Consider the following 25,987-nt stretch of genomic DNA (forward strand, 5'->3'; position numbering starts at 1 on the left):
CGAGGAGGACTCCCCCTTCTTCTGGTCACCCTAGCAGGCCTCCCACTGCTCCCGAGTGAGATGTAGCTTCCCGCCAATAGTGATAGGCCCAGAGGGAGCATGTGGTTCGTCGCCGTCGACCACCTTGAGACGACCTATCGCCTCTTCGATCGTCATCGTGGAGAGGTCTAGCAGAGACTCGATCGAGCGAGCGATCTGCTTGTACTTCTCGGGGATGCAACGAAAGAGCTTCTCAACAGCTCTCTCCTCATCGTAGGTGTCGTCGCCGAACTGCACCATTTTCTGCAACAGAGTGTTGAGGCGGAGAGCAAAGTCATCAACATCCTCACCTGGCTTGAAGGCCAGGTTCTCCCACTCCTTGCGAAGTGCCTGCAGTGTGGTCTTGCGGGCACGGTCGCTGCCGATGCGGGTCGCAGCGATGGCGTCCCAGGCCTCCTTGGCAGTCCGCTTCTGGGAAAGCGAAAACTGCATCTCGGACGGGACTGCAGCAATGAGGGCATCCAACGCCCGCCGATCCTCGTGGTAGTCGACGTCGCCGTACCGAACTGCTTCCCACATTTGGCGAACCTGGAGCCGTACCCTCATCACCGCGGCCCACTCGACGTAGTTGGTCTTGGTGAGGGTAGGCCACCCACCGCCGGGACCGATGTCCCTGACAATGGCCTGGGCCATGCGGCGACCATGGTACCGATCCGGGGAGGGAGAGTCGCGCCGCCTGTAGAGGCCGCGATCTCCGTCGACTCGGTCACCGCCGTCGGCGCGTCTACGCCCGTCTGGGCTGCCGCCGCGTGCGCCCTCGCCCGGAGCGCCGTCAGCGCGTCGGCGCCTATCTGGGCTGCCGCCACGCGCGCCCCCATGGGGATGCGCGGCTGCCCACTGTGCCGCCTGTTCTCGCGCTGCTTCCCTCGCCAGCCTGAGCTCTTCGTCGGTGTTGTCGTCGACAGAAGCAGAGCTGCCAGCCCTACTGCCGCGCAGAACCTCGAGCTCTGCTGCTGCCACACGTGCAGCATCCGCCGCCTCCGCTGCTTCTACTTCCGCTCTCGCTGCTGCCAGTTCCGCTGCCGCCAGCCGTGCTGCCCTCGCCGCTGTCGCTGCAGCCGCTGCTGCTGCTCGCTCTCGTTCTTGTGCCGCGGCGACCTCGGCTTCCTGCTGGCGCCGCGCACTCGAAGTGACCGAGCGTAGGGACATGGTGGGCTAGTGAGGGGTCGCTGCGTGTGGAAGAGGCTGTCTCAGACGAAAGGTTGCTCGTCTGAGCAGGAGAGGAAGGAACAGTTGGAGCTCTTGCTGCCGACTGAGTGTGGGGAGAGGCGCGGGAAGGAGATGAGCAAGAGATGTTTAGGCTGCAGGATAGTTTGGTTCTGATACCAATTGTAAGCAAAGGGACTCTAATTCTCATCCAGAGGATGACACTATGAGTTGGGGCAATTTTCTGTTTATTTCCTCAAACACTACACAATGTCATACCCGTCTAAGGGTCGGGATACATATTTATAGCCCAAGGGGCTGCAGCATATGCTTCCTAGAGTTGCGAATATGCTGTCCTACAAACTGCACTAACCACTAGGTGCTGTTGTACTCTAGTCAAAAGAAAAAACTGCAGCAAGCTGCTGTCCTCCAAAGCTGCTGTCCTCCAAAAGCTGAAACTGAAAAAAGGAGATGCCTGCAGGCTGTCCTTGCAGTCAAAAGACTGCTGCTGTGCTGCCTGCCGCAGTCCTTGCAGTCAAAAGCTGTTGTGTTGCTGCTGTCTAAAAGCTGCTGTGTTGCTGCTGTCCTGTAGCAGAGATGCTGTGCGGACTGCGGACTATCCTCCACACATGACTTATTCCATCACATGGTTATCGGCAAGTGGATCTTCCGCCACAAGCTGACCTCAGATGGCTCACTCGACCGCGACAAGGCCCGTTGGGTCCTTCGGGGCTTCATCCAGCGCCCCGGAGTGGACTACGACGAGACCTTTAGCCCCGTCGTCAAGTTCGCCACTGTTCGGGCCATCCTCTCCCTCTCTCGGGACTAGGCGGTCCATCAGCTCGATGTCAAGAATGTCTTCCTCCAATACACTCTAACAGAGATAGTCTACTACAGCTAGCCCACCGGCTTCGTCGACTCCGCTCGTCGGGATCTAGTGTGACGGCTGAACCACTCCTTTATACGGCCTCAAGCAAGCGTTGCGGGCCTCATACAGTCGTTGTCGCTTCGTCTCCTACTTGGCCTCCCTCGGTTTCGTCGAGGCGAAGTCGAACACGTCCCTTTTCATCTACCAGCGCGTCGACGACGTCGTCTACCTCCTGCTCTACGTCGACGATATCGTACATGACGTCCACTGCCGACCTCCTTCAGCGCACGATCGACGCCCTTCAACGGGAGTTCACGATGAAGGACCTGGGGCCCCTCCACCACTTCCTCGGCATCACCACCGAGCGTCGGCCTTAGGGTCTCTTCCTCCACCAGTGCTAGTACGCTCTCGCTGGAGCAGGCTGGCATGTACGACTGCAAGCCCTGCTCCACGCCTGTCAACACTCAGGCGAAGCTATCTGAGGACGACGGGCCCTCGATCACCGACGCGACAACCTACCGGAGCCTCATCGGCGTGCTCCAGTAAACTTCTCCAGGCCGGACATTGCCTATGTCGGGCAGCAAATGTGCCTTCACATGCACACCCCCGAGAGCTTCACCTCACTGCTCTTAAGCGGATCATTCGCTACCTCCGCGGCTCCATTGATTACGGCTTTCTACTTCGACCCTCCCCGACGTCAGAGCTCATGGTCTACACCGACGCTGACTGGGTTGGCTGTCCCAACATTTCGCCGATCCACTTTCGGTTATGCCATGTTCCTAGGCGCCAACCTCGTCTCCTGGGCCGCCAAGCACAGAGGTCGAGTACCGTGTTGTGGCCAATGGCGTGGCAGAGGCCTCTTGGCTGCGCCAGCTTTTCCAGGAGCTCCACAACCCCCTCCAGTGCGCCACTCTCGTCTATCTCTCCACCAATCCCGTGCAGCATCAGCGCACAAAGCACATGGAGATCGACCTGCACTACGTCCGCGAGCGTGTTGCCGCCGATGACGTTCGGGTTCTCAGCGTCCCAATCACGCTGCAGTTCGCCGACATCTTCACTAAGGGGCTATCGTCGAGTATCTTCGTCGATTTTCGTTGTAGTCTTAACATCTCTAAAGGATAGAGTTGAGACTGCGGGGGGTGTTAGAGCCCCGTTTAGGGTTTAGGGGTTAACCCCTTGTAATTACCTTCATACCCTTGTGTAATGGGCCATGCCCAACATCTCTTGTCTATTAATACAAGTCTCAACCCTGAGTTAGTGTTAGGGTTTCCCACATTAGTGTTATCTTATTATAAACTAACAAATGCTTTAGAAAAAATTTGGTCGTTTCACTGAACCTAATTATAACGAGCATGGCATACAAGAAAAAAATAACTCAGTCTTGTGTTCGATTGGACATTAGCCATCTCAGAAAGAGCTAGTTCCTTATTTTTTTGTACTCTCAGAGTCTCAGTTCTTTATTGATTGACTATATAATGGTAGTTGTTATATCTTTAGATGTCTGCTGCGGCTTTTGCTAAAGGTCTTCTTGATTTAGAGGGGGAGTTGACACCAATCCTGGTCTGTTCCTCTTCTGTAAATCTATATCAGTCAGAGCACAGCAGGACCATAATTTTCCTGATTTTACTGTCTCCAGGTTTCACTTGTTAGTAAGGACTCGTCTATGCTAGATGGACTTCAGGATGGAACTATTGACATAAATGAAGCAAAGGTATTCCTCAGACGCCATTGCAAATACTTAAGAAATTGCTGCTTTCAGTTTCAAACTTTAGATTCGTTTTTGGTCGGAGTCAAACTTGCCACTCAAATGTTATCAACTGTGAATCTGGGGGTAAAACATTTATAAGCATGATGCCCTCAGTTAATATTTGAAATAAAAAATGTGATCCAACACGAATTGAACACAAGAAAAACGGAACCATGTATTATGTATCTATATTCAAATTTGGAAAATAATCTAGAATGTGTAATGGTTTTGTACGTGTTCAATTCATATGCAATCATGTTTTTGAGATATGGATCATGTTTATTTTTTCCTGCTATGCCTCTAAAGATACCTGATATTTGCAGGCTCAGTTGCATGATATTATTACATCTTCAGAAGTTGCACATTATAATGAACCTATGGAATTCCCATGGATGGTTGATGGAGCTAGAGTGCCTAAAAATGCTGCTCAGCTTCTCACAGATTTGGTATGGATATTTTTTTTCTCATTGAGTTCTTCATAGAGGATTTTCCTAATTCCGCTTGAACTATTATTCTATACTTTAACATTATGAGTTCCTTGCTATAATGCTATATTAAGAACTATTGCTATCATGCAACCTCTGTGGGATGCTTTTGCAGTAACATTCAGTGTAAAAACAACTGTAATGATAATAGGTTTGTGTTGTCTTATCAGGCTGAGTTGACAAAAGAAATAACCGCGCAAGTAAAGATGCTTTCTGATGATGAAGATGAGAAAGCTGCCATAGGTAGTGATTCACCAAATCCTCCTTACGATATAGCCAAGGCACTGGGGAAAGCAGAAATTGATACGGATCGTCTTTTGGCTGGATTACCTTGTGGTAGTGAAAGCTTTCTTTTGATGTTTGCCCGTTGGAAGAAACTAGAGAGGGATCTCTACAATGAAAGGAAAAAGTATGTCTTCTATCCTTTTGGCATCCTTGTTGAACACTTCATCTTCTCTGAAGGAAATCCACCTGATATAACCACTATAAAAAATTTCGCTATGATGCAGGCGCTTTGACACTACACAAATTCCTGACATATATGACTCTTGCAAGTAGGTAATCTTACCATCAGATAATGTATATTAGTTTCTATTTGTAGAAGAGTCATCTTTTTTCAAACAACGCGTGTGATCTGCATGTCATTTCATTAAGATAGAAGAAAGAACATGGGAGAGGCCCGAGAAGGCATGAAACCAGAAACACCCCAAAACTCCCAACTCACAAACCCACACCTAAAACGAATATACAGACCTGCCATGACAAGTCTTTCATACCACATTATTTAGATCTTTGTGATTATATATTCAGATCCCGGCTCATTTAATGTTTTTTTTCTCGAACACGCAGAGACCTGCGCATCATTTAATGTTTTTTGATAATGAACGTTTGAGATATTATTTTTGTGCCCTATCCCAAAAGCAAAAGAAAGGGATTTAATAGTGTAGTCATTCTTGGAGCTTGGAGCCTTTGGAAGCATAGAATTCAAATAAGTGTATTTTTTATGGAGCTCGGCCCTGTCTAACTTCCTTAGAGTCTAGGTTCTGAGAGGAGCTGCAGCTTTGGTTTTTGGCATTTGCCAAGAACTTGCGTACTCTTTTTTATCCTGGTTAGAGGAAGGTGCCCAATCTCTCCCCCTCGTCTTTGTGAGGTGCCAGAGTGTTGGGTGAGTCAGGTGTGCATGTAGGTGTGCGTCTGGCGTGTGTTTGTGTTTTCCTGTTTTGTTTCAGGCCTCAGGCCTTTTTCCCTCTTCTTTTAATTTAATGATAAGCATCTCTCCTGCGTATTCGGGAAAAAAAACTACATGTATAAACATCGGTTGTCATTGAAGCAAATATTGCAAGGAACCACTGCCTTGTTTCCTGATAAAGATCATGTTGAAGTATAAAGGAAAATCATAAGTTTTTATATTTGGCATTTTATCTCATCATCTGAATTCATATCAACTGAAATTTTTTTTGCAGTTCCTTTTTTCTTAATAAAATTCACAGTGGGGACATCTCCTGCTGTACATTTTGCTAAAAAACAAATTTGCAGTTCTCATTTATTTATATCGTAATCATCTTTATAATGATGTGTTATCTTCCTAGTAGTAGTTCTTGTAAGATTAGGCATGAGGAATAGTTGGTTGTTATAGGAGATAAGGATGGCTAATGGTTTATAGAAACATGACCAATCAATGGTGATCCTTGCCTATATAGACCAATCAATCTATCCTAGTCAAATAGGCACTAGGCCTAATAGCCGCACCCTCTGTCTAAGTTGCGACTCTGCGGATGACCGAACTTGAAAGCCCTTTGGTGAAGATATCAGCAAACTGTGATGTTGTGGGAACATGTAGAACCTTGATGTCACCTATAGCCACACACACGAACGAAGTGTAGATCAATCTCAATGTTCTTGGTGTACTAGTGCTGAATGAGGTTGGTGAAGATGTAAATCGTGCTAATGTTGTGATAGTAGACAAGGATTGCATGGTGGTGGGGCGCGACTGGAGCTCAAGGATAGCTAGCACAGCCAAGTAGCCTCGACGATAGTATTGGCCACATCATGGTATTCTACTTTAGTGCTGAAAAGAGACATGGTAGCTTGTTGCTTGGAGGATCGCTAAACGAGGTTGTCACCAAGGAATACTACATATCCGGAAGTAGAACTGCGTGTATCTGGACAACCAGCCTAATTAGCATATGAATACACCACCAAGTCAGATTACGAAGATAGCCAAAAGAACAAGTCCTAGGTCAAGGGTGCCTTGAATGTACTAGAGGATGTGCTTCGGAGCAGTAGGATGGGGTGCCTGAGGATCATGCATGTGAAGACAAATCTGTTAAACTGCACAAGATATGTCCAACTGGTAAACATCAGGTACTGGAGTGCGCCAACCAAGTTGCGGTGGTTGTTGGGATCCTCTATAGCAACCTTAGGTTGAGTGTCAACGGGCATGATGCAAGGCTTGTAGTCGGACATGCCGACCTGAGCAAGAACATCTACCATGTATTGTCACTAAGATAGGAACAGACTACGCCATGACGTTGAACATGCATCTCGAGAAAGTGATGAAGAGGGCCTAGATCCTTCATATAAAACTCGAGTTGGGAGGAGTAGATGTAGAGGAGCAAGCACATTGTATCAGTTCCATTGCGGTAGGCAAACAAGGAGGCATTAGACTTGGCCTCAATGAACCCCAGAGTCAGGAAGTGAGCAGCAAAGCGACTGTTCTAGGCTCGTTATGCCTGTTTCATACCATAGAGAGATATTCCGGCGACAGACAAAGCCAGGACGAGCATGGTCCTTGAACCCTGAAGGCTGAGAGCAGTAGTCCGTCTCAGAAACCGCTCCATGAAGGAAGTCATTCTGGTACGAGCTGTCGGGACGACATGGCTACACATGGCTGTCCGAGCTAAGGGGTTTCGTCCACCGCAGCCTCCACCAATGACAGGCAGGACGGTGTTGCAGACGACATCAAACCTACGGGGAGCAAAGAGCAAGCCAGGCCTGTGGAGAGCGGCACAACATTAGTAGAATCATATAGAAAGGATAAGTCTTTCGGAGCCTGAGAGTCAGACTAAGTCGCAAAGCAAAAGTATTGTTCATCAAATCAAAGATGACATGACAAGAAATGATGACCCTATTTTTTACCATGAAATGATGACCCTATTGGAAATATGGTCAATTCACTGATACCCTTTGTGATTATCAAAACAGCCAAGGAAGATGTGCAATGCGGAACACAGAGCCAACTTGTGGGCGGTACTGGCAGAAAGGTTGGGATAGCAAGCGCAACCAAAAACACGAAGATGATCGAATGCAGGCGCAGAGCTGACGAGGCCTTGGTGGAGCGTGGAGTCATTGAGTGTCTTAGTGGTAGGATGTTGTGGAGGTAGGTGGCATGGTGCAAGGCCTCAATCTTGTAAGGTAGAATGGAAACCTAAAAGAGCAAGGAGCGAATGGCATCATTTTTAGAGCAAATCATATGTTTTGTCATGTTTCGAGTCGAGATGTTAGGACAGGATATCTAGAGATGGATGCCACGGCCAAGGAAGAACGTGCAGGCGCTGAAGTTGTTGACCTCGCAACCATTGTTGCATTGAACTGCCTTGGTGGTGATGCCAAACTAGGTGGAAACATAAGCAAAAAATTTAGAGAGAGTAAGAAAGGTGTCAGATTTGAGTCCAAACATAGTGTGAGTGATCATCAAGAATGACGAGATAATATTTGTATCCTAAAATGTTGGCAGCAAGAGAGGTCCACAAGTCACAATGAACCAGATAAAAATTGTGTTGCCCATGACATGGATATATGAAAAGGAAGACAAGTATGGCAACCAAGTTGACACGCATGACAGACCACTAAACCGGTGTCTTCATTACAACACGGAATTGGGAAGCTCGCATAAGACTGGAGAGGACATTGGGTCCAAGATGCCCAAGACGGTGGTGTCATAGGGAAGCGGAGGTGGAGGCATGAAGGGCACCAATAGTAGGAAGGTACAACGGGTAAAGAGGCCCGAAGCTGCTGCACCTGACGATCACTTTCTGAGACTGAAGATCCTTCATAGAACAACTAGAGGGGTCAAATTCCATAAAGCAGTTGGTTTCAGAAGTGAACTAGCGAACGGAAATAAGACTCTTAATAAGGTTTGGAGATACAAGAACATTATTAATATGAAGATGACCTAGGAGGGTGGTTACGCCTGTGGAAGGTAACAAGAAGAGAATTGTTACCGGCAACAATTGAAGATCGAATTGGGTATTGAGGAAATGTGAGAGTACCAGCATCGAAAGTCATGTGCGAGGTGGCCCCGAATTGAACTAATAGTCTTTTTGCAGTTCTTATTGCAACGTCATGGTGTTGAAGGAGCGGGTGAGGTCTGACTGGTTCCATCCTAGAGCAACCCAAGGGTTGAAACCTTTTTTTTGAACAAAGTGGCAGGAGCTCTGCCTTTCAATTAAGAGAGAGAGGAAAAAAGTTAGAGTACATAGGGGCGGCAACCCTCAGGCCATAGGATTGGGCACCTAAGAAGGAACACGACAGACAACCCTAGTACAAGCCAAGGCGGTTGGCGTCTGTAGTCCAACGGTTAGGATAATTGCCTTCCAAGGGTTGAAACCTGGAGATGGAGACAGTGCCCAGACATTCTGCACACCAGCTAGAAGGGCGTGTGGAGGCATCACCTGGTGAAAGTTCGCCTGGGTAGGAGCCTACCGGGGTGGTCCGGTGGGGATGGGCGCAAGAGGAGGACAGGGTCCATACATTTGTATGGAGCCAGTCCACAGGTGGAGGTAAGAGAATCGGGGCATGCAGGCCCGGGTGGAGCCTTGACCACCATGGCCAATGGAGCCACCCTTTCCACCAGTAGGTGCAACAAAGGGCTGCCCACCTTGTTGGCTTCACAGTTTCCCCATCGATTATTGGGAACGACGCATCCAGAACCAATTGAACCCAAGGTATGTGGAGGCGGCTGCTCCTGACAAGGGGTAGGCGTCGAAGCGGAGCACTTCATGCAAGGGTTGTGGATGGCATGGACAACCGATGTGCCTGGTTTAGTTCCTCCAACAAATATTTTTGGGCTTCTAGGAACGTGGGGGAAGGGATGACTGCTCTGGAAGTGAAGACTGATGGTAGAATTTCTCATTGAGGCCGCGAGGGTGTTGTTGGGGATGTGCTCGCCGAGGTCCTCGAGGGCATTTGCCATGCCCTTGAGGTGTCGGCAGTAATCAATGATGGAGAGGTCTCCCTAGGCAAGGTTCGAAACTCGGCGTCGAGGTGAAAGGCACATGTCTCCAAGTTCCTCAGGAACTGACTCCGTGGCCAGCCACATTGAGCGCACAGTGGAGCGGATGCATGCACCATATCTGATAGCTCGGGGAGATGGCGTCATAGATCCAAGACTTGACCACACAATGCACGCCCAGTTCGATAAGGCCTAGTTGGGTCGTCTTGAAGGGCATGGTCCTTGAGGGCAAACTTCCCGACGACGAGGAAGAGCTCGTGCCACCTGGTGTACTGGTTGGAGGAGAGTTTGAGGATGACCGGCACAAGAGTGGAAATTCTGGACGCCTGCAGCCTATGAGTGGATGTTCAGTGACTTTGGCTTCATGAAGAAGCACGACATCGTGGAGGGGTAAGGAGTGGGCTCTAAGGAGTGAGTCACGTGCTCGGCCTCAGCCCACGCGGCGCGCTCGCGAGCGACACGTTCATTGTCCACGGTTGCGAGCCACTCCTTGGCGGCATCCTCGGCCTCCTGTTGCGGCGGCGACGCACTTAAGAGCCACGACACACACCTAGGAAGCGTGTTCGCACTCGGCAACGGCCGCGCGTTCAACGGTCGTGTGTTTGTGCACGGTGGCGGCGGCGCACTCACTCCCAGAGAGGGGAGTGGAGGGGGGCTGGAGGGGTGATCGACATGGCTGCGATCATTGTGGGGAAGGCACGGTGCAGTGGTGCACCTAGGCAGAGGAAGAGGGGCCAGGAGGAACCCAGGTGAATGATACCATGTAAGATTAGTTATGAGAAACAGTTGATTGATTATAAGAGATATGGTATTATATATATAAGAGAGAGAGACGGAAGGATGGCTGATGGTTTATAGAAATAGGACCAATCAGCAGAGATCCTTGTCCAATGGAGATCAACCAATCAATCTATCCTAGCCAAATGGGCACTAGGTGTCAGGACCTAAGGAGGCCCACAGAGGGGCTGCGACAGCAACAGCCATGGGCCCTCTAAGGCGGATTAGATAAGGATAGTTAGAGATAAGATTAGAAGATTAGTTGAGATTATTTAGGAGATTAGTTGAGATTATTTAGGAAGGTTATCAGTTAGTAGTTTGTTGAGAGTTTTTAGGAGAGTTTTAAGGAGATAAGGATCTCTAGCTAGACAGGGGCAGTCAGCCGGCCTATATATGTAATCAATGGATGAGAAATAAAGCAGGCAAGAATTAGAAGGGAGAAACCCTCCTCTTGCTCGGCTGTGGGCAGAGGCCCCCGGCCGACGTTCCTGCCCATCGATACCCCTCTCCAATCCCTCACCGATCTAGCGACCATAACATCTGATCCCATGGCTTCTGCTGCCAATTTCGCGGCATCATCCTGGCAACCGGCGTCCCCATCTCCATGGACTGCGCCGCATGTCACCTTCATCACGCCGTCCTGGCAACCGACGTCCCCATCTTCATGCGCTGCGCCACATGCCACCTTCGTCACACCATCCTGGCAACCGGCGTCCCTATCTCCATGGGCACCATCGCCTGCCAATTTTGTCACCACATCCTAGACGTCGGCGTGCCCATCCCCAGGAACAACGCCAAATTTTGTCACATCATCTTCGTTGACGGCGTCTCCGTCCCCATGGGCGACGCCACTGGGGGCAGCCACGGCTCAGCAATCACCAGCTCCATCGATGGGGGACTTGTGGACCAACATAAGGGCTGATCTCGCAAAGATGCAAGCCACGCTCCAGAAGGTTGAGCAAGGGTTGCTGCAAATCAAGGCAGCAGTGCAACATGAGCAGCACCAGTTGGCGTTGTCCACACGGCTCCAGACGTCGGCGGCTATGGGCATACAAGCTGCTGCTCGTGGCTTCCTTGCACGACGGAGAGTGCGGGAGATGCGCCGGCGGATGCTCGAGGCAGCCTTGGTGACGGTTGACCTCGGCACACGGAGGCGCGACCTCGCCCTGTCGAACGGCCATCAGCAGCGGCACCGGGCCGCTATCTCCAAGTGCGAGCATGGTTCGTGTCTCGCCGGCGACGAACTTCAACTCTATGGCAGCGGCGGTAGGGAAGGCACTCCCCTCGTCATCGGCAAGGGCGCACTATTTAGCCACCACATTCCGCTACCGGCCGCCACGAGGCCGTCTCCACTGGTTATTGTTGCGACCTATTTCAGGTGCCCGTCCATGTGCTCCCCTTTCGTCCAGATGGCGTCCATGGGATCCAGGTGGCTGCACACGTGCAAGTCCAATGCGCGGAGGGTGTCCGCCTTATCTTATGGGGTCAAAAAAAACAGATTCAGAATAATAAGATAAGCCGAGATGTAAAAGTTTTGTCTTCTAGGTTTCTGGTTTTGGGTCAAGTAGACTCGGTCTTTGAGCACACGTCATGCTGCAGCTCGAGGACGAGCTGCTTGTCCAGGAGGGGTGTAGTGTCAGGGCCTAAGGAGGCCCACGGAGGGGCTGCGACAGCAGCAGGCATAGGCCCTCTAAGGGGGATTAGATAAGGATAGTTAGAGATAAGATTAGAAGATTAGTTAAGATTATTTAGGAGATTAGTTGAGATTATCTAGGAATGTTATCAGTTAGTAGTTTGTTGAGAGTTTTTAGGAGAGTTTTAAGGAGATAAGGATCTTTAGCTAGATAGGGGCGGTCAGCCGGCCTATTTATGTAATCAATGGATGAGAAATAAAGGAGGCAAGAATTAGAAGGGAGAAACCCTCCTCTTGCTCGTCGTGGGCAGAGGCCTCCGGCCGACGTTCCTGCCCATCGATACCCCTCTCCAATCTCTCACCGATCTAGCGGCCATAACACTAGGCCTAATAGCCGCACCCTCTATCTAACAGTTCTTGTATGACAGGTATGACCTTCTTCATAACTCACATCTCAACCTTACTGGTCTGAGTGATCTCTTCGAAGTTTCTCAGGTGAATCATATTTTTATGCTTTTCAAATGTACCACAGATTAAAAAAAGATAAATCTCGACCGATTTATGTCTGTTCAATTAATCATTGATGTTCTAACGAGGATATATGTTCTTCCATATTATTAGGCATACAGCTAACAGATTGGGTGTTGTAAATTTTCATGTTACGTAGTACATTTAGCACTACATGAACTCAGTAGATTTCTTCTATTAGAAACATGTGCCTATCTTATCATGGTTGTTCAGTGTAACATGCATAAATTGAATCATGGATTGTGAATTGAAGCTTGCTCATTCTAATGATCTTAGTCCATTGTACCCAATATATCTAACTTTTTTGTTGTTACTCTTTCATTCAGTTGCTAGCTGATAGTGTCATTCCAAATGAATATGGAATAAATCCAAAGCAGAAACTCAAAATTGGCTCAAAGGTACTTGCATGTACTACAATTCAGCAGCTTGGGACACTGCTCTTGCATTATTCATGTTGTTTATTCAGATTTTTTCAGTATTTGTAGTAAGAAAGGCATTGGTTTCTGTTTTCTGGACATAATCATATCGCTGCTTCTTCTGTCATTATTTATAGATAGCACGCCGTTTATTGGGGAAGATTCTAATTGACCTGCATAACACAAGACGAGAGGTTGCTGCTGCTGCTGCTGAATCTGACATATATAATGATATAATGACAGTGTCATCTGCAAAACGGAAGGAGAGGAGTTACTATGAGGAGGTTAAGCATGAATGTGTTGAAAGATCTATCTCTAACAAGAAGGGCATTGATCTAGATGACTCCCACGAGGAAACAAAATACTGCTTGGATCCAAAGTAAGTTACTAAGCAATTCCATTTTTTAGTTGTAAAACATATCAAGTAATTTTATTGCAGATATGCTAATGTGGTTGAACCTGAGCGACGTGTTCGAACAAGGCTCTATTTTACATCGGTATGATAACTGACATGTAAACTCTGAACCGTATTGTATAATGATTCTTCAAAGGAAACCATATTCTTTTTTTTCATTTCAAGAACTTCTAGCTAAATCGGTTTACTTGGGTACGTCTACAGAAGCTTATGTTCATGGGTTCTTGATGGTTGAAGAGAAAAAAAACATGTATACTGTCCTGACCCTGTCAGTGTAGTATTTGAACGTTTTGAAGCTATGTTTTGCTTAAACGTTTTAGTGCTAATCAAATATTACACATGTGTTGCTTGTGAACATTTTTCATGGCTTGGTCATATTGCAGTGCTTATTTCTGTGCGTTCGAGAGAAAAAATATTGTAGTGCTAATTAAATATAAAATTTTCCTGGTGAACTGCTGAAACAAAAGTGTCTTACCTTTTTTTCTAAAACATGACATGGTAGAGATACTTTATTTGGTGGCATTTGTTAGGTTTCATCTCTAACCTACTCAACTTGCTTGGAACTGAAAGTTTTTGTTGTCATTGTTCCTTCATATAATGTTTTATCCCCCTCATAAGTGGAACTCAGGATTTTGTTCTTGGCAGGAATCACACATACACTCTCTAATGAATGTACTTCGCTATTGCAATTTAGATGAATCTCTGAATGGAGAAGAGAGTCTTGTTTGCAGAAGTTCTCTAGATCTGCTATTTAAAACACGTGAACTCGACTACATGAGTTACATTGTCTTGCGTATGTTTGAAAATACAGAGGTATTGGTTTTCCTAGTCATATGCCAGTTTCATATTTGCATTGTTACCCTTTTTATATTTATATGAGTACTCCTTCCATTTGTTTTTAGTGGCTGCATTTTGGCTGTCTAAAATGCTTTGACAAACAATTAGTGTAATAATATTTGAATTAGCTGCCACAAAATTAGTACAATTGGCTTTGTATTTAAAAGCACCTTCTAATTATTTTTATTTTTTGACTTCTAATAAGATAGTATATAAAGGTTTTACATTCAAAGATCTTTTTTAAAAAAATAAAGTACGCCCACTAAAAATGAATTGCACATGTCTGTGAATATGACCCTTTCACCCTAAGATACCCTCAGAAACTGATACTAATTAAACACAAGTCTACTTATACCTGCTCTTCAGTTCAGTGACGTCTCTGTGTGCCTCAACAACCAAGTTGCACCAATGACCAACATAATGGACAAGAACATAACACTAAGTACTTAGCTGCTTGTAATGCTTCTAGAATTTCCATAGTAACTGTGAAGTGGATACTATATTTTATCCCTGTCTGATAATTTTATGTCATTTATTACCGTAGTATTCCTCACTCAATGGTTTAAAAACTTCAAACTACTAGAAAACACAACAGGCACATCTAACATTGAATAACGTTGATTATTTTGTTAATGGAACATCCATCTCAGGTACCTTTGGAAGACCCAAAGAGATTCCGTATAGAGATGACATTTAGTCGCGGTGCAGATATAAGTTCCTTGGAGGTTATTCATTTCAAATGCTTGGAAGGTGTTCGTTTCAATATTTCTAATGACTTACATGAATATTTGCATGATCACACTATTCTTATGTACCCATGCAGGGTGGAGGCAAAGAATCTTTGCTGCCTGATGACCACACAATGCCGATTATGGAGCCAGAAAGATTGCAGGAAGTTGGATCGTATATCACCTTAGACAAATTCGATAAAATGGCTCGCCCATTTGCAATGCCAGCTGAAGATTTTCCTCCAGCTGCTCCTCAACCTTTGCCTGTTCGCTTCTGCAAGGACATCGAATTACGAGGAAAACTGGTAATCTCTAGCCCTGTTAGACTGAACACTACCATCAGTGGACAAAAGTTTTTTTTTGTATTTTCTTTGGACTTTATTCTGGTTGCTTTATATTGATGTGGAAACTGGCTGTGAGTTAGGATATGAGTGGTAGGGTTGTTACAGGTCTGGAAACTAGAACCAGCTTAGGTATTTCTTTCGGGTCAGTATTAGCCCACTAGATCTCACACTTCCGCGTACCTACATGTGTTTTCTTCTAGTTTAAACATCAAATATCAAATTTGGAAAAAGGAATATTTCAGTCTTGAAAATTCAGGAGTAAGCCAGTTTCTAGAGAGAAACCTGGCTAGTTCTGGTTCTTTTTTTTGAACGCAATGGCAAGAGCTCTGCCTTTCATTAAGGGTTGATTTGGTGACAAGGGGATCACGGGAGGATTGGAGTGGATTGAGGGAGAAATAAACTAATTTCCCCCTCAATCCCCTCCAATCCTCCCGGGATCCCGGGTCACCAAATCAGCCCTAAGGCCATGTTCGTTTAATCCCAAAACCATAGGGATTGAGGGGGATTGGAAGGGATTGAAGAGGATTTTGACTTGTAGGGGATTTAATCCCCCTCAATCCCTATGGATTGGCACAAAACGAACATGGCCTAAGAGGGAAAAGGTAATGTACAATAGAAGGGAGCCTGACAAGCTCCCAGGGTGAAAATACCCAGGGGTGTGGGGAAAAAACATCCCTATCACGATCTCCTTAACGCGCCTGGAGCGAAGAAAGCGAACTTTGTTCGAATATTTTTCGATTCCGTTCTTTCCAAATGTTCCACTCACAGAACTTTTTGCACCCCTAAAGAGCGATAGGTTCTCCTTAACGCGCCCCGCCACCTGGAGCAAAGAAAGCGAACTTTGTTCGAATATTTTTCGATTCCGTTCTTTCCAAATGTTCCACATTATGTAGATAGCGACACCGTGGAACTTCCTCCTGTGACTTTTCGGGAAGTGGGCCTCCGTCCTCTACCCACCAATCGCCTAGATTTGTTATGGTTCTCGATACGTCAGTGTCTTCATACCTTGACATGTCGTAACTTTCCATCTACTACCATTTGGAAGTCTGATTCTGTGTGTCAGAACCTCCAGTTTAAGTTGGGGCATCCAGCTATTAGTAATAAGCCTTCTACTTCTTTGAACAATTAATCAGGTAGAAATTATTAGTGCACTACTATTTACTTCCTTTTGTCAATCCGGCAACCAACCAGTCATATTAACACCACCCATAAACAATCTATCAAACAGATGCTACTGAATGGCTATTTTCCTCTTCAAACAGCTGGCACAATTCGATTGTCATGTTTTGACCAAAGATTTGTAATGTTTTTTTTCATTTCTATCTTGCCATTTGACGATTTTATACGTCAACTCTCCTTGTTTTTTTTAACTTTCTTCAAAATTTGCAGCAGCATAAGTCAGACATGATGAGTGGTGTTTTGAAAAGGAAGACAAAAAGGCTTCAGGAATAGCATGCATCTGCGCAGCTTGGGCTTCAGTCTGACTGAGTCGTCGTATTGTGGGTGCTGCAGGTGGGTTTTTTCAGGATTTACAGGAACGCTGAATACAAGACCATGTGTCTTTACACTCTATGTACATTCTTTTTCTTAATAAAATGACGTGCGCGCGGTGGTAACTCTAAGGAGCATAAGTGGAAACAATCACCATGCTTTGAATCATTTTAATTTCATCTAACCTCTTTTCTCTCTTTTTCTAAGCTTTTGAAGTGTTGGGTGACAGAATGCCTACACGACTATGGTTATCCAGTTAAAGGCATGTTTGGTTCGCTACCTAATTTGTCACACTATAAGTGGAAACAATCACCATGCTTTGAATCATTTTAATTTCATCTAACCCCTTTTCTCTCTTTTTCTAAGCTTTTGAAGTGTTGGGTGACAGAATGCCTACACGACTATGGTTATCCAGTTAAAGGCATGTTTGGTTCGCTACCTAACTTGTCTAACTTGTCACACTTTGCTTAACTTTTCTAACTAAAGTTAGTTATTTAATTCGAACGACTAAACTTAGACAAAGTGTGGTATATTTAGCCATAAACAAACAGACTCTTATTCTTCACCAGCTCTGCCTCCTCCGTCCACTCTAGCTAGCTCTAGCAGGAGGAAGAGCTGGCCCTTCCAAATAGGTCCTAAAACTTCAGAATTTGGTAGCGCGCCCTGTTTGTTGCATCACAAGTCTGCATGGTACACCGAATAGAGGAAAGAGTTGCCCACTAGGAGTGAACGCACCATTGTGGCCTAGATTAATTAAAGATTAGCACACGTGCGAGCACTCTAGTTCTTACTAGGTTGTACAAAGACGACAATGCTGGTCTGTCCCTGTTGTTCCTCGGAAAACTAGGTTCTTACTAGTTTCGGTCTTCATGGCACGGGATTGATTTACAACGTTAGTAGGTCCCGTTGTTGTTGAGTCGGAATGTAATCATTCACAATGACGTTTCGTGCATACCTGGTCCCATTACCGTTCCCACTGCCGTTCGTAGACCAAACAGCACCTTACTGTCCACACTCGCTAGAAACCTAGGGCGTGTTCGGCAGGCTGCAAGCCGACACTGTTGCAGCTGTTTGGACTGCTGCAGCTGCAATCCATAGAGAGAAAAATACTGTAGAAGCCGCAGCCGCAGCCGGATTGCAGCCGCAGCAAGCCGCAGCGAACAAGCCGCTAGTCACCCTGCGGGTTCAGCAGCCCTTATCTGGTTTGGTGCCTTGCTGATCTGTGGCCTGTATCGCATCATTGGAAAAACAATGTTACCCGGTAAGGCCCTGTTTGGGAACAAAGTTTTTGAAAACTACAGTTTTTGAAATACTATACTATACTTTAGTTATGACAATACCGTAGTTTATAATACCGCAGTTTTGAAAACTGCGGTCCAGAGCTAAGTTTAGAATGCCTTAAAACAGCTATAGTATTTGCAATACTTCAGTTTTGAAAACAGAGATTTTACCCAGCTTGCCAAACACCATTATGTATATAATACTGCAGTATTTGAGAATACTGCAGTATTCTTCCAAAACTGCAGAAAAACTTTGTTCCCAAACACCCCCTAAACGCGTGTATATTTTGGAGAAACACCGCCTAGTCATAGATTTTGAGGCGGGTTATGTGACTCTCGAGCAACCATTTGAGCATGTACGACCTTATTAATTAAGGGTTATTTAGAGGACAAATGGAAAATGTTGGCGTCGATTTGACAACAAATACTAAAATGAACCACCTGGCGGTGCTCACTGCGACAGCACGGACAGTCTGTGACTTGGAGTCAGATTGTCTACGACCCTGCTGGCTGCTGCAGGAGCGGTTCCTCTCTGTGGAGATCCTAGGGTGGTCTTAGGGTCGGTTGACCACCCAAGACGCATTTGGATGACGTAAAGCCAAACAAAGTTGAAGATATTTAGAGCACTTAGACCCCGTTTGGTTTGGGGTGACTAATAGTTCTTTAGTCACCAAGAGGTGACTAAAGGAGGATTTTTACCTTATTTGCTCTCTCCACTTTCTTCTTGCAGCAAACATCCACTAATTAATATGGGTAATATAGCTATTATTCACATCAATTAATGCTCTTTAGTCCGGTTTAGTCACTGGAACCAAACAGGGTACTTTAGCGACTAGTGACTAAAGGAACCAAACAGGGCCTTAATGATCCCTAGATCGACCTCATATGGAGTCTAGATCTTGGGGATGATCCCAAGATCTCGCTCACGAGGAGTCGAGACCTTGGGGACCTCACTGCGAGGTGACAGACGACGATCCACAATGGGTCACCGGGCCACCCAGTGGTGCTCCCTCGGGCGGTGTGGATGGTCCACAGCTCGGGGGCCAGACAGTCCACGATCTTGGTACGAGAGCAGGTCACCTCTGCGCTCTGGCTGGACGGTCCGCGATGCGTAGGGTCTTCTTCCTCATGAAGAAACCTAGAACTCGCCGCGGGAAAGATCCCGTCGAGGGGGAGAGTTCTACGGCGTGCCTCGGGATCGGCAGGCCACCCGGGGCGTCTCTGGTCGGTGTAGAGTCGAAGAGAGATGATTGTGGCAGGCCACAAATAGATCTAAACTAAAGCTATGCTACATCTACTCATAGGGCATGAAAGGTAAATGCAGGTAAATAGATTGGTTCGATTGAAATGTGTTCCAGGGTTCTCAATCGATTGTATCCCTTTATATTTATATTTATAGGGGAGGAAGTCTAGGCCTATTCCTAGGCGAGATCGAACAGATTCCCACATATAGATTAGGATATACGCATGGGATAAGTACTCTTTCCCATGTTAATCTGGTTGTGGGGCGTAGACCATCCAGACCATAGGGCCTGGCCATCCAGTCGTGCCTAGGTGCCAAATATGGTGCTCAACACATGCCCCCTACCTTTTGGTGGAGCTTGGTGAACCAAAAGCACCTGGTACTACCATACTTTTTCGGGAAATAATAGATTCCACAACTTGCCTTGTTCCCAAAATATGAACTCTAGCCCATTGTAAGTGAGAGCACCTAGAGGGGGGGTGAATAGGTGATCCTGTAAAACTTTAAACTTATAGCCACAAAAACTTGTTAAGTGTTAGCACAGTTATTGCCAAGTGGCTAGAGAGGAGTCTCAACAAAACACAATACCACAAGAGATCAAACACAGAGAGGACACAGTGGTTTATCCCGTGGTTCGGCCAAGACCAACGCTTGCCTACTCCACGTTGTGGCGTCCCAACGGACAAGGGTTGCAATCAACCCCTCTCAAGCGGTCCAAAGACCCACTTGAATACCACGGTGTTTTGCTTGCTTTTTCTCAATCCCGTTTGCGAGGAATCTCCACAACTTGGAACCTCTCGCCCTTACAATTGAAGTTCACAAAGAAACACAGAGCAAGGGTGGGAATGAGCAACGCACACAAGACTTCAAAAGATCAGAGTAACAACACGCACACAAACAGCAACAAGAGCTCGCAACACAACTCAACGAGTTCACAACTCCACAAGAGCTCTATATGCTATCACAATGAAACGAATGCGTGAGATCGATGTCTTGGTGCTTAGGAATGTTGTAGGAATGCTTGGTGTCCTCCTCCATGCGCCTAGGGGCCCCTTTTATAGCCCCAAGGCAGCTAGGAGCCGTTGAGAACAAATCTGGAAGGCCATCCTTGCCTTCTGTCGTCGGGCGCACCGGACAGTCCGGTGCACACCGGACACTGTCCGGTGCCCGATTTATTTCCTTAAACAGCGCAGTCGACCGTTGCCGACCGTTGCAGATCTGGCGCACCGGACAGTCCGGTGCACACCGGACAGTCCGGTGCCTCCTTCCGACCGTTGGCCAGACCACGTGTCGCGCGTAGATTCCGCGGCCGACCGTTGGCCCTAGCCGACCGTTGGCACACCGGACAGTCCGGTGAATTTTAGCCGTACGCCGTCAGCCGATTCCCGAGAGCGGCCTCTTCGGCCGAGGCAGCCTGGCGCACCGGACACTGTCCGGTGCACCACCGGACACTGTCCGGTGCACCAGACCGAAACAGCCCCTTGGCTGTACACAGCCAAGTCTTCTTTTCTCTTCTTCTTTCTGTTTCTAACACTTAGACAAATATATTAGTACACAAAACCAATGTACTAAGGCTTAGAAACATACCTTTGCTCTAGATTTGCACTTTGTTCATCCATGGGCATTGATTCACATTTAAGCACTTGTGTTGACACTTAATCACCAAAATACTTAGAAATGGCCCAAGGGCACATTTCCCTTTCAATCTCCCCCTTTTTGGTGATTTATGCCAACACAACATAAAGCAGATAGAACGAGTGCAAAATCACTTCAAATAAAAACTCAAATTGGTTTTGATTCAATTTTGGCATATATGGATCATCCTTTGCCACCACTTGGTTTGTTTTTGTAAATCAAACTCAAATCTCTATCTCTAGGTCAAACACACATGTTGAAGCATAAAGAGAGTCATTCCAAAAGAGATTGATCAAAGATTTCAAAAACTCCCCCTTTTTCCCTTAATCACTACTTCTCCCCACAAGAAGCCAACTTTTGACAAAAGAGACAATAAGAGAGTTTTGACAAAACAAAAAGCTCTATTCTACTATTTTCAAAATCTCTCAAGTGGCAGCTGATCCATTTATTGCTTTGGCCTTTATTTTCTCCCCCTTTGGCATCAAGCACCAAAACGGGAGCAACTTTGGCCCTATAACCCCATTGCCTCACCAAAATCTTCAATTAAGAGCAAATGGCAATAAGAGTTCATGAGATGGACTTGGAATAAGTTACCCTCTCATCGGAGTGCAGTGGAAGTCTTTCATGGTCCAAGTCCACCATTTCCCTTTCAATCCTCCTTCGAGACTAAATCATCAACTCAAGCACATGGTTAGTCTCAAAGGGTCAAGTTGTAACACATCTCTCCCTAAACGTGTGCATCACTTTGCAACGGACTTGTGAGGTCCAGGGAGTGTTTGTACAACTTGAGCACCATAATAAGCAACAAAATGCAGAAAGGAACATGATCAAAAGCATAAATACAAGTATGCTACAATTCAATCCAAGTTCCGCGAATCTAAGACATTTAGCTCACTACGCAGCCTGCAAAAGGTCTTCTCATCTAGAGGCTTGGTAAAGATATCGGCTAGCTGGTTCTCGGTGCTAACATGAAACACTTCGATATCTCCCTTTTGCTGGTGGTCTCTCAAAAAGTGATGCCGGATGTCTATGTGCTTTGTGCGGCTGTGCTCAACAGGATTTTCCGCCATGCGGATAGCACTCTCATTATCACATAGGAGTGGGACTTTGCTCAGATTGTAGCCAAAGTCCCTGAGGGTTTGCCTCATCCAAAGCAGCTGCGCGCAACACTGTCCTGCGGCAACGTACTCGGCCTCAGCGGTGGATAGGGCAACGGAGGTTTGTTTCTTAGAGTTCCACGACACCAGGGACCTTCCTAAGAATTGGCACGTCCCCGATGTGCTCTTCCTATCGACCTTACATCCAGCATAGTCGGAATCTGAGTATCCAACCAAGTCAAAGGTAGACCCCTTTGGATACCAGAGCCCGAAGCAAGGCGTAGCAACTAAATATCTCAGAATTCGCTTCACCGCCACTAAGTGACACTCCTTAGGATCGGATTGAAATCTAGCACACATGCATACGCTAAGCATAATATCCGGTCTACTAGCACATAAATAAAGCAAAGAACCTATCATGGACCGGTATGCTTTTTGATCAACGGACTTACCTCCTTTGTTGAGGTCAGTGTGTCCGTCGGTTCCCATCGGAGTCTTTGCGGGCTTGGCGTCCTTCATCCCAAACCGCTTCAGCAAGTCTTGCGTGTACTTTGTTTGGGAGATGAAGGTGCCGTCCTTGAGTTGCTTCACTTGGAACCCAAGGAAGTAGTTCAACTCGCCCATCATTGACATCTCGAATTTCTGCGTCATCACCTTGCTAAACTCTTCACAAGACTTTTGGTTAGTAGAACCAAATATTATGTCATCGACATAAATTTGGCACACAAACAAATCACCATCACATGTCTTAGTGAACAGAGTTGGATCGGCTTTCCCAACCTTGAAAGCATTAGCAAGTAAAAAGTCTCTAAGGCATTCATACCATGCTCTTGGGGCTTGCTTAAGTCCATAGAGCGCCTTAGAGAGCTTACACACGTGGTCGGGGTACCGTTCATCCTCGAAGCCAGGGGGTTGCTCCACGTACACCTCCTCCTTGATTGGCCCATTGAGGAAAGCGCTCTTCACATCCATTTGGAACAACCTGAAAGAATGGTGAGCGGCATATGCTAGCAAGATACGAATTGATTCTAGCCTAGCCACAAGAGCAAATGTCTCCTCAAAGTCCAAACCTGCGACTTGGGCATAACCTTTTGCCACAAGTCGAGCCTTGTTCCTCGTCACCACCCCGTGCTCGTCCTGTTTGTTGCGGAACACCCACTTGGTTCCCACAACATTTTGCTTGGGACGAGGCACCAGTGTCCAAACTTCATTGCGCTTGAAGTTGTTGAGTTCCTCCTGCATGGCCAATATCCAATCCGGATCTAGCAAGGCCTCCTCTACCCTGAAAGGCTCAATAGAAGAGACAAAAGAGTAATGCTCACAAAAATTAACTAATCAAGATCGAGTAGTTACTCCCTTGCTAATGTCACCCAAAATTTGGTCGACGGGATGATCCCTTTGAATCACCGCTCGAACTTGGGTTGGAGGTGCCGGTTGCGTTTCTTCCTCCATTACTTGATCATCTTGTGCTCCCCCTTGATCACACGCCTCCTTTTGATGAACCTGTTCATCGTCTTGAGTTGGGGGATGCACCGTTGTTGAGGAAGAAGGTTGATCACGTTCATCTTGTTCCTGTGGCCGCACTTCTCCAATCGCCATGGTTCGTATAGCGGCCGTCGGAACATCTTCTTCATCTACATCATCACAATCAACAACTTTCTCTCTTGGAGAGCCATTAGTCTCATCAAATACAACGTCGCTAGAGACTTCAACCAAACCCGATGATTTGTTGAAGACTCTATACGCCTTTGTATTTGAGTCATAACCTAACAAAAACCCTTCTACAGCTTTGGGAGCAAACTTAGAATTTCTACCCTTTTTCACTAGAATGTAGCACTTGCTCCCAAATACACGAAAGTAAGATACATTGGGTTTGTTACCGGTTAGTAGCTCATACGAAGTCTTCTTGAGGAGGCGATGAAGGTAGACCCTGTTGATGGCGTGGCAAGCCGTGTTTACGGCTTCTGTCCAAAAGCACTCAGGGGTCTTGAACTCTCCTAGCATCGTCCTCGCCATGTCGATGAGCGTCCTGTTCTTCCTTTCTACCACACCATTTTGCTGTGGTGTGTAGGGAGCGGAGAACTCGTGCTTGATCCCTTCCTCTTCAAGGAACTCCTCCACTTGAAGGTTCTTGAATTCGGACCCGTTGTCGCTCCTTATCTTCTTCACCTTGAGCTCAAACTCATTTTGAGCTCTCCTGAGGAAGCGCTTGAGGGTCCCTTGGGTTTCAGACTTATCCTGCAAAAAGAACACCCAAGTGAAGCGGGAAAAGTCATCAACAATAACTAGACCATACTTACTTCCTCCTATACTCAGATAGGCGACGGGTCCGAAGAGGTCCATATGCAGCAGCTCCAGGGGCCTTGATGTGGTCATCACGTTCTTGCTGTGATGTGCTCCTCCCACCTGTTTACCTGCTTGACATGCTGCACAAGGTCTATCCTTTTCGAATTGCACGTTAGTTAAATCTATCACATGTTCTCCCTTTAGAAGCTTGTGAAGGTTCTTCATCCCCACATGTGCTAAGCGGCGATGCCACAGCCAGCCCATGCTAGTCTTAGCTATTAAGCATGCATCTAGACCGGCCTCTTCTTTTGCAAAATCAACTAAATAAAGTTTGCCGTCTAATACACCCTTAAAAGCTAGTGAACCATCACTTCTTCTAAAGACAGACACATCTACATTTGTAAATAGACAGTTATACCCCATATGACATAATTGACTAACAGATAGCAAATTATATCCAAGACTCTCTACTAAAAATACATTAGAGATAGAATGCTCATTAGAAATTGCAATTTTACCTAACCCTTTTACCTTGCCTTGATTCCCATCACCGAATACAATTGAATCTTGGGAATCCTTATTTTTGACGTAGGAGGTGAACATCTTCTTCTCCCCCGTCATATGGTTTGTGCATCCGCTGTCGATAATCCAGCTTGAACCCCCGGATGCATAAACCTGCAAGGCAAATTTAGGCTTGGGACTTAGGTACCCAACTCATGTTGGGTCCTACAAGGTTAGTGCAAATATCCTTAGGGACCCAAATGCAAGTTTTGTCTCCCTTGCATTTTGCCCCTAACTTCCTAGCAACAATTTTCTTATCCTTTCTACAAATAGCAAAGGAAGCATTTAAAGCACAATAAATTGTAGAAGGTTCATTCACTACTTTCCTAGGAGCATGAATAATATTCTTTCTAGGCATAGCATTTTTTCTAGACATATTTCTACCATGCATAAAGGAAGAACTAGAAGCAAACATGGAATGAGAGTTAGAATCATCATAAGCATTATAACTCCTATAAGCATTTCTAGTTTGTCTCCTATCATGATATATAAAAGCATGATTCCTTTTAGTGCTACTTGCCATAGGGGCCTTCCCTTTCTCCTTGGCGGAGATGGGAGCCTTGTGGCTTGTTAAGTTCTTGGCTTCCCTCTTGAAGCCAAGCCCATCCTTAATTGAGGGGTGTCTACCAACCGTGTAGGCATCCCTAGCAAATTTTAGTCTATCAAAATCACTTTTGCTAGTCTTAAGTTGGGCATTAAGACTAGCTACCTCTTCATTTAATTTAGAAATGCAAGCTAGGTGTTCACTATAAGCATCAATGTTAATATCTTTACACCTAGTGCACGCTACAACATTTTCTACACAAGAGGTGGATTTACTAGCAATCTCTAACTTAGCATTCAAATCATCATTAATGCTCCTTAATTTAGAAATTGTATCATGGCAAGAAGATAATTCACAAGAAAGCATTTCATTTCTTTTAACTTCTAGAGCATGAGATTTTTGAGCTTCTACAAATTTATCATGTTCTTCATACAACAAATCCTCTTGCTTTTCTAAAAGTATGTTCTTTTCATTCAAGGCATCAATCAATTCATTAATTTTGTCTACCTTGATTCTATCTAGGCCCTTAAACAAACATGAGTAATCTACTTCATCCTCATCACTAGATTCGTCCTCACTTGAAGAAGCATAGGTAGAGTTCCGAGTACATACCTTCTTCTCCCTTGCCATAAGGCATGTGTGACGCTCGTTTGG

The 25,987-nt window shown here is 46.1% G+C and overlaps 1 protein-coding gene across 10 annotated transcripts in view; it reads left to right on the top strand.

The window, feature by feature from the left end:
• The window catches only part of LOC103651148 (inositol hexakisphosphate and diphosphoinositol-pentakisphosphate kinase VIP1), an 88,642-nt gene extending 71,628 nt beyond the window's left edge, over nucleotides 1–17,014 (top strand). For 3 of the 10 annotated variants that reach the window (XM_008676754.3, XM_008676757.3, XM_035966395.1), the window contains 13 exons: nucleotides 3,551–3,613; nucleotides 3,690–3,764; nucleotides 4,124–4,246; nucleotides 4,456–4,694; nucleotides 4,795–4,839; nucleotides 12,357–12,423; nucleotides 12,783–12,854; nucleotides 13,010–13,251; nucleotides 13,312–13,369; nucleotides 13,933–14,100; nucleotides 14,775–14,870; nucleotides 14,948–15,157; nucleotides 16,586–17,014. In XM_008676754.3, the coding sequence (XP_008674976.1) occupies nucleotides 3,551–3,613; nucleotides 3,690–3,764; nucleotides 4,124–4,246; nucleotides 4,456–4,694; nucleotides 4,795–4,839; nucleotides 12,357–12,423; nucleotides 12,783–12,854; nucleotides 13,010–13,251; nucleotides 13,312–13,369; nucleotides 13,933–14,100; nucleotides 14,775–14,870; nucleotides 14,948–15,157; nucleotides 16,586–16,648 (1,521 nt within the window). In that variant the 3' untranslated portion in view covers nucleotides 16,649–17,014. Of the gene's footprint in view, nucleotides 1–3,550; nucleotides 3,614–3,689; nucleotides 3,765–4,123; nucleotides 4,247–4,455; nucleotides 4,695–4,794; nucleotides 4,840–12,356; nucleotides 12,424–12,782; nucleotides 12,855–13,009; nucleotides 13,252–13,311; nucleotides 13,370–13,932; nucleotides 14,101–14,774; nucleotides 14,871–14,947; nucleotides 15,158–16,585 lie in introns of those variants that run through there. The other 7 variants (XM_020550447.2, XM_035966394.1, XM_008676756.3 and 4 more) reach the window with 7 other exon arrangements.
• Nucleotides 17,015–25,987: the final 8,973 nt, after the last annotated feature.

The sequence above is a fragment of the Zea mays genome, chromosome 3 (assembly GCF_902167145.1).
Source record: "Zea mays cultivar B73 chromosome 3, Zm-B73-REFERENCE-NAM-5.0, whole genome shotgun sequence".
In the NCBI taxonomy this organism is placed as follows: Eukaryota; Viridiplantae; Streptophyta; class Magnoliopsida; order Poales; family Poaceae; genus Zea; species Zea mays.